At 36.1% G+C, this 15,323-nt stretch overlaps 1 protein-coding gene across 1 annotated transcript in view; it reads left to right on the top strand.

Moving 5' to 3' along the window:
• LOC150084683 (uncharacterized) overlaps positions 1–15,323 on the top strand; it is a 169,296-nt gene that overhangs the window by 118,015 nt on the left and 35,958 nt on the right. The window contains exon 5 of the mRNA XM_090376321.1: positions 9,550–10,695. Coding sequence (XP_090232447.1) covers positions 9,550–10,695 — 1,146 coding nt within the window. The remainder of the gene's footprint in view (positions 1–9,549; positions 10,696–15,323) is intronic.

The following is a 15,323-nucleotide window of genomic DNA, read 5'->3' as shown; positions in this document are numbered from 1 at the left end:
TGTTTTAAGAGCAAGAAAGTAAAAAGCTTTCAATAAGGGTATGCCACATACCCTTATTGAAATGTGACTGTGGCATAAACGTATGCCACAGTCACAACAGATAATGAAACATTACACAGATATGATATTTAGATTTTCTGTTACAACAGAATCAAAATTTATTAAACTACAACACTACTTTCAGAGAGATAGGTACATACCTATATTTACTTCAGTGTGTGCACTCCTGTGTATCACACTAACTTGGCACATCAACAATTAACTAAATGTTACAATTTTCAGGTCTCAGCTTATATAGATTCTCAAATCCACGGGTGGTCCAATTAATATAGTTTCTGTAGAATGAATAAAATTTCCGTGTAACAAATGGATTTCAAGAGACTTGGGTACGCATTGTTTGACCTCTGGCCTTTAGGCAATATTAAAATATAAATGCACAAGGCATAATACAATATAGGCAATAAAGCACAAATTAAGGGCTAAAAGGATTAACATTCCGCAATTTAGTGGTGTTCCTAACACATTTACAACTGCCTCTCCCACATATACTGTACTGAGAAGTCTCGCTGGTTAACTGCTTTCTTGCGTTCATAACCAGTGGAAAAGATTAAGGCAATATTCCCGACTTGGATAATATGCTGTGGTCAACCTGGTACAATGTGTTCACCCTATTAGAAAATTAGGAGAGAGTGATTTTCCTTTGTTCTGGAAATTAATCTGTTCTTTCGTAGAAATGAGTCATCCACACTTTCAGTAGATTTCACCTACCTACTGTTTGCACAGTAGGTACAAGTGGGCCCTAGTTTAGATCAGTGTTAAAAAAAGAAACTGCTTTAAAAATTTTAGATTACAGAGGCCTCCCCCCCCCCCCCATTCTGAGGCACGACGCTAGCACCCCATGCCCCTATTTATAAGTATGGCCCTGAATATGGGCATGAAATTGACTTCAAGATTTAAATAGTACAAATTTTATATATATATGTGTGTGTAAAAATTGATTCTTATGTATACCACGATATCTTTCGTTCCTTTACTCCTATCTATATAAATATCGGGTCTTTCCCGGTGGGGCAGATTGGTCCGCCTCCCAATTTGAAATTCAAATGGAGGCATATCAGTGATGAATTGGAGGCCATATGGCTGTCAATGGACCAATTCTGAGAAGGGTCAACATTTACTTACCTTTATGTCCTCTGTTCAAACTGAGTTGGAACGATGTTCCTGGCTCCAGTTCAGGTTGACAACTTTCTGCGTACTCACCAAGCATGGCCTGAAGTCGGGGCTGTACCAGCTGGGTTTGGTCCTTTCGGACTTACGTGCTTGCGGAGTGCTGGAGACTGGCCTCCACATTGTGTTAGAGTGTCCATTGTATGTGGACATTACAGCAAGACTGGAGCAAGGGATGCTTGCCTGCCCTCCATTTTGCAGGACTTGTTTTTGACAGAGGAAAATTTCAGCAGATTTGCCGATTTTGTACACTTGGTTTTCTGTCGCAGGGCTTGGCCCAGATAGTAGTGACCTACCTCCTCTTGGTGGGGACGCTAACTCATAGTGTGGGGCATGATGGTCCATCCCCACCACAAGGCCAAATGGTTGATGATTTACTTTTGTTTTGTTATTTTAGTTAACCAGTTGGGCTTTGTGTTAAATCCTAACCTACTAGATGAGTACAGATCTTTAACACAAATGAGAACCAAGTTGCATCTGGGCAAGAGCCCAGGTGGCAATTTGGGATGAAAGCTCCCTTAAATGACTCCTTTCTATATATTTCTCTACCCTTTTTTTATATCTCTTCACTCTGTTACTTATCTATTATGTATATCTCTTGTGTGTGCGTAAATTACACATGTATATATATATATACAGGAACTCCCAATTTACGTAATACTCAACTTCCGTGAATTCGACTTTACGTAAGGATTTGCCGGCTGGTCTAAACTTTAAAAAAATTGTAGAAATGTATTTTGCATCCCGTAGGAATAAGTGGAGTGGTCGTGAAAATATCTTAATGTGAACTGAACCCAATAACACCTTTGTTTTTTTTATTTATTTATTTATTTATTTATTTTTTTTTTTGGCAATTCATTCCAAGACCTTGGAAGGTGAAACTTTTGCTATGTAACTAAGCTATTTATCTCTCTAAAAGGTCATTTTTATAATGGAGTGCTTACCTTTTTAAAATTGTTATCATGTGTTCCATTATAAGAATCAGTTTTTTACGGCTTTGTTGATATTTTTCTAAAGAACATTTCTGGAGGTCACAACCATAAAACAATAAAAACAATTAGCATTTTCCAGTTTTTTGGGTTTTTCTGTTAGTGCATCTAATTATAAACGAATAGTAAAATCGATCGTATTGCATTTGCGATAATCCTGATAACTAGAATTGTGTGGGGTTTTATGTTATTATGGTGAAATGTGTTTCTCTTCACTGAAATCTTCAGTCATATAAGAAACATAAATAAATTTTCAGAATCTTCTCTTCATTCCTATTTACTTATTACAATTATGAAGGGAAAGCGACCAACAGAAAGTGCAAGTGGTGGCAGTTGATAGGAAATGAACAAAATTAATTTAGAAACGAAGATGAAAATGATTAAGAAATAAGAATTAGGACAAAGTTTGTCATCTATTGCATAGGAATTAGGTCTCACTGCTTCAACAGTGAATACTATTTCAAAGGATAGTTTTAAAAGAACATATTAAAGGATCAATGGATTTAAGATCAACAGTGATCACAAAACATCGTTCAGGTGCCATTTTGAAGATGGAAAAGCTTTTAATAATATGGATGGAAAATTAGATTCAGAAGCGAGTGCCCCTGAGTCTAATGGCCATTCAAGCAAAAGCAAGAAGTATTTATGAAAATATTAAGGATAAGTACAGCGAAGCCCAAGCCAAGTTCATGGCAAGTAATGGGTGATTTAATATGTTCAAGCATCGTGCTGGTTTCCACAATGTTAAAAGTATGCGGTGAAGTCACCAGTGCTGATTCTACAGCAGCAGAGAAATTTGGTGATGTGTTCAAAAAAATCCCTTTTAAATTTCCACAGTCGTCAACCTCTGCAGAAACGTACTTATCAACTGGAGACATCGATTCTGGCAACGATGCTCGAAAGGTAAAACTTGCTGACATTATGCCTGTCCCTTCGCTTTTTGGTAATTTTATAAATTTGTAATTGCACACTTTTCTCATTTTTCCTACGCATGAGATAAAAAAATTGAATAAATGATTGTTTGTATGTTTGTCGAACATTTCTTTTTTGCTTCAATCAAATTCAGCAAGCATAGTTGCGAGTGCTGCATAAGCATTTAGGGAAATTCCGACTTACATAAAACTCAACTTACACAGAGTTCTGCGCAACGCAACCCTTACGTAAGTCGGGAAGTGGCTGTACAGTATTTTTAATTTTTTAACAAAAATGCTATATGTATATTTAGTTATATAATGTTATATACAGAGTGTTTCACGTAAAACTGGTCCAGTCACTGGCAAAATAATTAGAGAAATCTAGACAGGAGTAAAATGAGATAAACACAAAAATCTCAGTCAAAAGTAATTTATTTATTCTCTCCGAATGTACACACAAACTGAAATGATTTCACTAAAATTCACTCTTTGAACAACTTCACGTGTGAGTTGTTCAAAAATGAATATCTCACCAGTACGAGGCGGGTCCATTTTACATGGAACGCACTATATTTCGGTAATAATATATATCTATTGCCTTTTTATATCTTTAAATGCCTTAATTGTCCCCACTCGCACACACTGTATGTTATGCCCTGTTTAGTCCAAGTGATCAAAATAATGAAGTGCCTTGCATGCAATGCAGGTGATACCAAGTGATCATGGGATACCTACCTAGTAACAGGTAGGCCCACCTTTCACATGGATAAGGGCAGTCATGCGCTGCGGCATTGATCTACTAGTTCCCGAAAGCATTCCATAGGTATTTCCATCCATCCATGCTTGCTGCATCGCTGTCCATAATTCAGTCGCATTTCTGGGTGGAGGATCCAAGTAACGGATAACTTCCTAAAGTGCACAATTTTACATAATTTTTTTACCATAATTTTTTTACCATTCCAGTCTATGATTTCATGCTCGGCTATTATTGAAAGCCGTGGAGGGTCTACAACAGGTGATTGAGCTGAAATATGATTTTGTTTCTTTTTGGATGATACAATCAAAGCTGGTTGTTGCAATACTCTGTCCAGCTGGTTCAGGAATCAATTAAATCCTGAGGTAATTCATTTGAACTTAATTCTTCTGGATTGAAATCTTCAGGAAGTTTTTGAATATAATTTTGTGATGTTGAGGTCCAGCTTCTAGGTGAGAAGTCGATGTAGAAGTTTGATGTTGATTAAAATCATGAGAAGCAGATTTTATTAAACTCTGCATGTTTTATCGTTCTCTATGTTTTTGAACTCTTTCTTTTGTCGAATGGGAGGCTTCTTTGGCGGCTTTGAAGCTTTTATTCTTGCATACTTCTCTTGATTCCACTCAGCTAGAGTTTTAGCCATCTTTGAAATACTCTTATAGGTTCTTAACTGAAATTAGGTTTGATATTTTTACAATTTAATAATTAGCGAAATCCAATTGTAGAATAGTATGACATAACCAAAAACTACTGCGAGAAGTGATTGTCTTATTGTTGTGTTCTTGAATCAAAACTGTTTAAATTTTTAAACAGTTTAATCTAACAGCCACCGAAGTTATGAAGGATGTAACGCTTTATGCTTATGCCCGCTACTTAATTACGCTACTTCAAAGATTGATGTTGATCAAAATCTTGTGAAGCAGATTTCATTAGATTCAGCTTTTTTTTTTTTTTTCTCTGATTTTGAACTTGTGTTCTTTTGTTGACACGAGATGGCTTCTTCTGTGGCTTTGAAGCTTTTAATCTTGCATGATATTACTACACGCTTCTTACATTAGTGACTGAGTTAGCATCACTTAGGAAGTGACGTCATTTCTGTCTCTTAGTATGAACAATCCAATGCTTTATTGTCACACCTGCTACTTACTATACCGAATCAACATTAGTGACTGCGTTAGCGCCATTTGGGAAGTGATGTCATTTGTGTAATTTAAAATCTAACAGCCATATAGTAGGAAGTGACGTTATTTGCATCATTTCCATAAGAAAATTTGGTTACCAATTGGTTTTACTTCAGTCTGGAAATGTAGTAGGTGCCGCCATAGATTTTTCACTTCAAAAAAAAAAAATGATAAAAGTGTTAAAAGAGCTTAGAGACGATGACTTCTGGAAATATTTCTATGTTGCTTGGAAGAAATGTATGGAAAGGTGTACGCAGGCCCAAGGCAATTATTTTGAAGAGGATAATTTATAAGCTACAAAATATTTCATTATATTTATTTTATTTCAACAGTCTCATTATTTAATAGTCACACCTCGTAACACTTTTGTTTTCACTTTTAATGCATTGACTTTTCCTTTTATCTGATGTTTATGCATAAAATATTAAATGAAAATTATGCAAACATTTAGCACTGGTGGTTATTGAGAACCAGATTCACAATTTAGTGTATACTACATATTAGTGTATTATTTATTTCGGAAGTCAAGTTTTCATGGGGGAACTTTTTTTTTTGTATCAGAATTACAGTTTCCTATACATTACAGTCAAACCTGTAACACAGTAGAAACTGAAAACAACTTTCTGTATGGTATTTCAAAAACAGTTAACATCATTGGTTTTATTCATCCAAATGCCCTTTCATAGCATCATTTATATATTTTAACTACATCATGTAAATAAATTAGGATAAAGTTACATTTCACGTGCACGCACATGCATGTGTGACACCACCAAATATAAGCCTCTATTATCTGTAGTCTTAATAGTTTTGTGGTTCTGAAAAGTTTTTACCAAAGCTTTTGATATAGCAAGATAACTCAAAGATGTACAGTCATAAGAAACAATGGATGCTTCTTTAAAAATATCAGAAAGACATAATTAACAAATTGACTTAAATTAGAAATTGAGTTAGTGTTAATAATAACTGTCTACAGATAAACTGAACTTCAGTTAATTATTTGTTGTATCATTAACATGAAAGGAGATGAGAACAGTAGTATTAGAAGAATTGTAGTTTTTGTTCATTTTAACTACATTTATAACTGTATGGAGCAAGGCTGTGTTTGAACCTGATGCCTGTAATCTAATAGAATAGTCATATCGCATTTTTACATAAAACATTAAAGAAACATGATTCCTGCTTAGCCAAAATTTCTGCACTACTGTACACACAAGCAGATGATGATAAATTTTTGTTTACCAATGGGAGAAACCTATCATCACTCATCATAGAAGTTAAAATGTGCATTGACCACAGATTGCAATGGAAGCTTGACCTTCTTAAGGTCAACACCACCACCACCGTGAATTTTCCTCCTTTCCTCAAGTGTTTACAACTGTTCAGTTAACAAACATGGAATATCAAATTTTTTTCCCCTTTACTAATAAAGTTAAGTCAAAAATAGCTTTAGTGGACCCATTCATTAACTTAATTTGTTTTTTTCTAATAATAATAACATCATTATTAGGAGAAAATGGGTTTGCCCATATTCTGAACTGAATTAGAATGAAATAAGATGATGGAACAGGAAGTAGTATCCTTCAGAGAATCAACTGGATGTTATACTAATAGGCATTTCATATGCCTATTAGTATAACCATTATTTTATTTGTAGAAGTTAAAGTGAAAGAAGCTGACTTTGAAAACATAGAAATGGATATGGATTTTACTTTAGACTGTTGTTGAACCATCTGGTCACATTAATTCCCTCATATCACAGCAAAAATAAAAGATATTTTTGCTGGTCTTCAGATTAATCAGTTGATGAACTGATATGTTTTCAATAGAACCTTAAATGAATTTGAACACGGTTACCTGTGGTTTCTTAGGTAGCTGTCGATCACCAAACTATGCTGCATTGATTCATAACAGGACTATAATAATATAGTCCAGTTATGAATTGGACAATATTATTATAGTCCAGTATAAATACTGGACTATAATAATATTGTCTCAAAATTTTTTTTTTTTTGCACTTTCATTTGAACCTCTTCCAATCCAGTCTTGGCAAAATCAGAAATTGAACATTGAGAGCATCTCTATAACAAAACAAAGTTACTAAGACAAGTGGAGTTCAGATACGCCTGCTGATTACTGTTGGGTACTTGTGAGTGTAGCAAAATGTGTATCGTACAATTGGCAGCCATTAAGCGAAACATTTTAGGTGAATCTTATATCGCATTGTCACCCAGCATGTTTTTGTTATTCATAGGTTGTGGGAAAATTTGAAAAATCAAACAATAATTCAAAATTGTTCATTTTTTTAATGCCACCTCTATTTTCAATCTTTTCCCAGCACAGATGTGAAAAATCCACTCAAAAATATTTATTTTTAATTAATTTTTGAAAATTAAAACTTCCTTTAGACCTGTCATTTAGTGAATTTAAAAACCGTGCCCTTCAAGATACACGTTAAAACTAGAGTGTGTCGGTAACAGAGGTATTTGTTGCATGAAACATGGAGTGCACCTGGCAACTGTTTGATTCTAGACTATGCATCAGTGTCATAAAGCCAGAGTGCATTATTGATTGGAGGAAATTGCATAGCAGTAAAGAGACCATGCTGTCAATAACTCAATATGTGCATATAATTAGGTTTAACTTAACCATGCATTTTTCCTAATTGTGTGATAATTAACAGATATTTCTGTAATTTTATTCAGAGAATTCAACAAAACCATTTTCAAAAACAGCTGTCAGAAGTTTCAGCTGTATGGACAGAGTAGATGAAGCACAAATGTTGTTGGGGTCAAATCAACCCTACATGACTGATATCAGGTTAAAAATGATAATTTTTTTTCAAACACTGGGTGATGGCTGTTATTTTATGAACATATTCTGCCTGGTCACAAGAGAAAGAAATCGACCATTAATTGAATGTGCAGTTCGTAATTTGATGAAGTTTAAATATGTAATTTTTATAATGAGTGCCAGATTGAAATCTCACTGTGTGATTGTTGGCTGGTCTGTATTATTATAATTAATATCTTTTGGTAAATGTACACTATCTACCAAATTATTTTGCAGTTTGTGCAAGATGAATTCTTAGGAACAAACTAAATAATCTGACTGTTTGGCACACATGGACACTTTTTTTTTTTTTAAATTCATTTTCATTAACCATTAATGATACTCTAGTTTTATATTTTTAGCACTAACTGTGCTCAACTTTGTCTATTTTCATTGGAGAACTTCCAAGTGAAGTGATTATTTTTTTCATATGTTACACAATTTTTGTCATTGGAACTGTGGGTTTCATTAGATTTGTCCTTTTCAATAATAAGTATGAGGCATATTGAACACATCTTCTGACCAGCTATAATTATATCTGCTTTATCTTCTCAACTATGAATGTATCAACTTATAATTCACATAAACTATGTACGTTATCTTATTACATGGAAGAAGTCAGTGCAAGTTTTTTGCAAAAACAGTTTTGTAAGAAAAGTGTGAAGCATAATGTCTTTCTATAACTATAGCTAGACCTCACATCTTGGGTTTCATATACAAAGCAAGAAGTCTGTTTGGAGGGACCTCATCTATATTGTAGGAGGCACTACTTTGTGTATGCTGTTTTATGAGGCAGACTCTTGAAAAGGAAATTCCTGTGTTGTAGTCATCAGATATTGATTATTTTACTCAGCAGTAATTAATTTTTTTTTTATATGTTCATAGTCTTTTTGAAATATATTTTTGAAGACTCATATGTTCTTAAAATATTTATAATATTTTATAAATGTTTGTTCTTGCAATAAGTATTTGTTTCTATGTATATATATATGAAAATATAAGAAGCACATGAGAGTAGTGAGAAGATAAAATATCTGTTTTAATACTTGTACTTGAAAGTATTTCACTTATCCCTAGGGGTATGCATGCCCACTACTATTGTTTAGGATAACCTCTAAACCTCTAAATCCAAACCGCATTAGGTGTGTGGTTTGGATTTAGAGGTTATCCTAAATATTACAAATATCACATAGATATTAAATCTATGTGAAATGCTATGGTACTCTGCTAGAAATTTTTCTCACCTCTTTAAACTAATATGAAATGACATAGTTATCTTATTTTAAGATGCTGTCCTCAGTTGTAGTTTCAAAATATATCAAATATTCCAAAAGGGAAAAAAAGTAGCATTAAAACTAATAAAATAATTATATGGAGAAGTGACTTCTCCTTATAATTAGTTTTATTCTTATTTCCATTTGAAATTATTACAAATATTTTAAAGAAAGAATTAGATTACTTAACCATGGTTACTGAAAAATTTGATGATTGTTCTACATAATATGCCTAAAACAGTAGTCAGTATGTGTGCAACCAGTTTTACACACATGCATGCACGTGTGTGTGTAAGTAAGTAAATATAATTAATGTGGTACTCTTGCTTGTTCTTTATTTAAATTTTTGGTGATTTAAAATTTATTTTATTTATTTAGATAAAGAATGAACATATAGCTCAAGCATTATCTGTTTGTCCAGGGCTTTATGAAGTTAAATCTTCCCAACTAAAAGATGGTCTCTTATTTCATTACAAATGGTTGACTACTGATCCACTTGAAGTTCACAGAAATAAAAATATGAGGAGAACAGTTGAAGTTGTGTGCCCAGATGACTTGGTGAACTCTGTACGTTCAAAAAGAAGACGGGTAGTGATTTCAAATGAAAATTGTGAAGTGAGTGGCATGGAAGACACTTTGAATCTTTCCGATCAGATACTAAATGAAGCAGTACATGATGTTGATAGCCTGGATTTGTCTAATCTTCAAACAGAATTAGATGATACTGCATTAGAGGTGCGGCAAGAGACACAGTTACTTAATCATAGTTTGACAAATCCTGAGGTTCGTCATGACTTAAACACTTCACGAGTGCTGTTCGAACTTCCAAATTGTAGTTCTAGTTCTAATGATAGTACTATGCCTGCTGATAAAAGTCATACTTCATCAAACTCATTTAGTGCTGCTTCTATGCAGGTCCTGGATAAAACTGAAACATGTGATATTTTTAGGACACATAATAATGGTACCATTCCAAACATTCAGGTGCGAAAAGTACATATATTTGGATCTGCTCATTCTGAATCTGTCAAGGATATTTCTCTAGAAAATGTTGACCCACCAAATACAAAAGATGGTAATTCAGATATGTCTCATTTAAATGATGAAATGATACAAGCACAAAGTGAGGAAAGCTGTATAACTAATATTGTAACTACAAACTGTGACCAAGTGAGTGATAGTGCCGTGTCAGATTCCCCTTCTCTAACTTCAGTCAATGTGTACTCATCAATAAACAGCTTGGTTACGGGACATGCTTTAGATGGAACACCAATTAATGATGGAACAAAGGTTGTGATTAGTGTTCCAGGCCTCAAAGACGAGCAGCATGGTACTCTTGGTTCCTTAAGTGAGAAGCCAATAATAACCCAAGAAAATACCAGTGATGTATTTGCTCAGAATACTCAGGAGACTAATACTGAGCATAGCACTGCTAATGGAGGAAATGTGAGTAAAGAATCTGCCAATATTGAAGACTGTAATCAGTTTATAGCAGATGAAAACAGGTTAACTGGCTTTGATGAGGTAGGTTTTTATGGCTTTACTTCTTTTCTTTTGTCATGCTGGTGAATAAATAGCTAGAGTTTTTTTTTTTTTTTTTTAACATGATCTTTGTTTAGCATTAGCATTAGCATTAGTAGAGGCATTTGATGCAAGAAAGCAAGCTTATGCAGCATCAGCCAAAAAAAAAAAAAACCCCACTTCCACTTCACCCCTCTGTTCGTTCAAAATACCTTTCCAGCTGAGCCTTAAATTTATTTAGGCTATCAACCTCCACCACAAGGGATGGAAGTCTGTTCCACCAACCAACCAACCACCCGCTGGCTAAAGGCAAATTTCCGCACGTCTATCCTATATCTGTCTTTCCTCAATTTGAATTTATGCCCTCTCAGGTGATTATTCTAAGCTAGAGGAAGAATCCCATCAGCATTGAGCATGCTTAAACCATTCAAGGCTTTATACACCTCTATCAGATCACCTCGCTGGTGCCTAGTCTCCAGACACTGTAATTTGCAAAACTTAAGCCTTTCTTCGTAAGAGCACCCCTTTGTTCCATTCACTAATCTTGTTGCCCTTCTCTGTACTTGTTCCAGCAGCTCTACATCCTTGAAATGAGGCCTCCAGACCTGTATACAGTACTCTAGGTGTGGCCTGACCATTGCCTTATACAATGGAATAATCACCTCCTTATCCCTGCTGGAAAAATTCCTGTATATCATTGACAGTACTCCATGAGCTACTCTTGCTGCCCGTCTGCACTGCTCAGAGAACTTCATATCTGCCTGCACAACCACCCCCAAGTCCCTTTCATTCTCTACCACTGTCAGTGGAGAGTTGAGCAACGTATCAACCACAGAGTTGATACGTTGCTCTGGGGTTGCTGTTTCCCATGTGTAGTACTTTACATTTGTCAATGTTAAACTTCATTTGCCACCTCTCAGCCCATCTGCTCAACCTTTCCAGATCCTGTTACAGCAGCATAGTGTCTGTAGTGTCCTTGACAACCCTGCCAACCTTTGTATCGTCTGCAAACTTGGACATTAAGCTTGATATACCATCATCAATATCATTTATAAATACAGAAAACAATAATGAACCCAACACTGAGCCCTGAGGGACTCCACTAATAACATTAGTCCACGATGAGCAGTGTCCATTGATTACCACTCTCTGTCTTCTCCCCCTCAACCACCCCTTTATCCATAGCAGCAATTTGCCTCCAATGTCACACTGCTCCAATTTGTGTAGCAGTCTTCCATGTGCAACAGTATCAAAAGCCTTTCTAAGATCCAAGTATATAATATCAAAGTTATTCCCTGCATCCAGTTCTTTTGTGACTGCATCATAGTATCCAATCAAGTTGGTCAGGCAAGACTTGCCCTTAACAAAACCATGCTGTGTCTGAGCTATAACTGAAGTCTTGTCTAAATGATCCTGCAGTGCTTCTTTAACCAGTGCCTCCATTAATTTTCCTGGAACAGAAGTTAAGCTCACAGGTCTATAATTACTTGTGGTAGCCTTTGATCCTCCTTTGTGAATTGGGGTCACATTTGCACATTTCCAGTCTACGGGTACCTCCCCTGAGTCCAAGGAAGCTCTCATAATTATGGCTAAGGGTTTGCTTACTTCCTTTGCTGCCTCCTTTAATATAACTGGATAGATCCCATCCACCCCAGGTGCCTTTCTTGTGTTTATCTTCAACAGTTTCTCCTCCACTTTACTCCCAGTTATTTCAAGATTCTGTAGCTTACTGCTAGAGTTGAATACACCTCTGGCATTCCCCTTGCTGAATAACTCCTCATGTGTGAATGTCGATGGAAAATATTCATTTAGTTTGTTAGCTACCTGAGCAGGATCATCAACAGTTGACCCATCAATATCAAGTGGACCAATCTGATTCATCCCCTTCCTTCTAGAGTTTACATAAGTAAAGAACTCTTTGCTGTTTTTCTTTGCATCCCTTGCCAAGGATTTCTCGTAATCTGCCTTCGCCTGCCTAACCTCCTTTGTAACTTGGTTGCATATCAACTTGTATCTATCATAGGCTTCTGTGTCATGTGTTAATTTGTAAGGATCCCATGCATTTTTCTTCTCTGCCATATGCCTCATTAGTTCATCTGACATCCATTTTGGCCTAAACCTTGAACAATATTTCTTAGTTGGTATGTAAAGCCTAGTAGCTTCCAAGATAAGTTCTTTGAATGCTTCCCATTTTGAATTTGCTGTTGGTAACATCATCAGTTGGTCCCACTGTATAGAATTTAAATACTGTCTCAGTCCATCGTAGTCGCCTTTACGGAAGCAATAACCCTTCCCTTTACCTCTAATGGTAGTTACCTCTTTGAGTAAATCCCACTTCAGCACACTGTGATCACTGCCACCTAGTGGTTCATTTATCTGCAGATTCTTAATGCATGAAGAATCACTGCTGATAATCAAATCAAGAGTAAGTTGCCTCCCGAACATGCTGATGTAGAAAACAATCATCCAATAAATCCACAAAAGCCCTGCTACTGTGTGTGTGAGTAACCAGCCCCCAAATTCCAGTCAATATCTGGGAAATTAAAATCTCCCATTATAAGACTCTCTGATTTACTGGCCCACTCTATTTCCCTGTACAGTTCCTTATTATACTCATCAGAGTCATTAGGCCTATAGCACACTCCTACTCTCAATTTTGATCTCCCAATGCTTATGTCACACCAAACTGACTCAACACTGCACTGTCCAGCGATGTCGACTGGCTTCACTTCCTTGGTTTTTATATGTTTCTTAACTAATAGCATAACCCCTCCCCCCTTCCTATCCTGTCTATCCTTTCTGTAGACGTTGTACTCCCCAAATTGCAGTTCTGCATCCCTTATATCTGTGTGGCACCACGTCTCTGATATCCCAACAATATCTGCCTTTGATGTTTTGAGCAATACCTCAAATTCATCAAATTTATTTACTAAACTCATAGCATTGGTGTACATGCAAGTATACCTGCACCTGTTTCTATTCTTAGCTACCCTAACACAACCCATGTGTTTACTTGTACCACAATGGCTCCCAGCAGTCTCTGAAATACCATGCATCTTGTTTTTCAGGCTTCTGCTCATTCTAATAGAAGCAGTGCAAGAATCTCTTTCACCTCTGCCAGTGGCTACTGTCAATCTATTGGTCTTTGTCTTCCCCCAAGCTAGCAGTTTTCCGACCCACCTAACACTGCCTCGATAGCATCAGCAAATATTCTTGCACCCTTTCTATTTAAGTGTATCCCATCCCTGTAGAAGCAATCTCTCCTGTTAACAAGTACAGTCCAGGCTGAAAAAAATTGTACCCCTTGAGCCTTGCACAATCTTTCCAGGGCCGAATTGATCGACAAGGCTCTCATCATATACTCCCTCCTATCGTGTCTGGGCAGAATTGCAGACACTTTCAAATTCAACCCTAATTCTCGGCTTTTGTTCAACAGTGACCTGTACTTGTTAAGTAATTCTGCCGGTCTCCTACTCTTAATATTATTAGTGCCAATGTGTACAACTATATCACCTTTTGTGCCCTTAAAAGATGATATTCGCTCTACAACATCATCAACCTTTGCCCCTGGCAGACATATCCTGGTCCTGTTCCACCTATCTTTTTTACAAAGCATGTTCCCCGTTTCCCTGACAATAGTCACCAACAACTACTAGCTCCTTTGGGACCAGCGCATTCTGCCTTGGGGGTTGCCTCTGTGTCACGCGACGCCCAAGTGCAAGCTCTGGCGTTGATGTGGGCAGCTGAGAGCTTGATGGGCCCCTCAATTTAGTTTCTTCGAGGGCATCCACCCTGTCCTTCAAGCTCTCATATAGGCCCACAAGTACGCCGAGTTGTTGCCTGATATCGATACACTCCTTGCATCGCGCGCGCACACACAAAGACATCCCCCTTGGCCGTATCATGTCCCGTACCCGATTGCTCTGCAAACATCAAGCAAACAGTGCATTTTATAAGGCTGTGAGTCAGAGGACAACTGTCCCCCTCAGTTCTGCTCTGAGCCACAGCACTTCCATTAGCTTGAGCCTTTTGCTTTGCTGCTCTGGTCTGAGTCATGATTCTATTAATTTATTAATTAATTATAATTAATTATGTTATGTTATTAATTATGTTATGTTATTAATTATGTTAAATACAATTAATTATATTACGTTTGTAATCTAAGTCGTTGTATGTATTTATTTAAACGTACAATTTAACTGCTAACGAAGTTCAACTAACGCTATCTAGTACGGTATATAACTATCGTATCACAAAGGCGGGAAAATTACGAACGGTAGCGGAGTTGAAACACGTGGAAACCCTTACCGATACTTTTATGCAATTACGAGGCCGAGTAAAGAATAAATACACCAAATTAATCAGAAAATCACAAAATAATGTTATACTACTAAATTTAAATCAAAAGTTTTAGAAAAACAATAATTTCAAATCAATAAATAAGAAAAATCCACTTAGCGGCTTTGAACACGACCGTCTCTTGTAGCCTCATCAGCAGCCCAGCTATCAATCATATATAGTTTATATCTATTGCTGTATTTTAAACACACAATATTTACTAATAAATTAAGAATGGGTTAAATAAATTAATTTATTTAACCCATTTAACGTTAAATAACCAATTTAACATT

This window comes from Mastigoproctus giganteus, chromosome 6 (assembly GCF_048544385.1).
Source record: "Mastigoproctus giganteus isolate SK-2022 chromosome 6, ASM4854438v1, whole genome shotgun sequence".
Classification (NCBI taxonomy): Eukaryota; Metazoa; Arthropoda; class Arachnida; order Uropygi; family Thelyphonidae; genus Mastigoproctus; species Mastigoproctus giganteus.
Note: the sequence above shows the minus strand (reverse complement) of the source record. Positions and strands in the feature narration are given on the sequence as shown.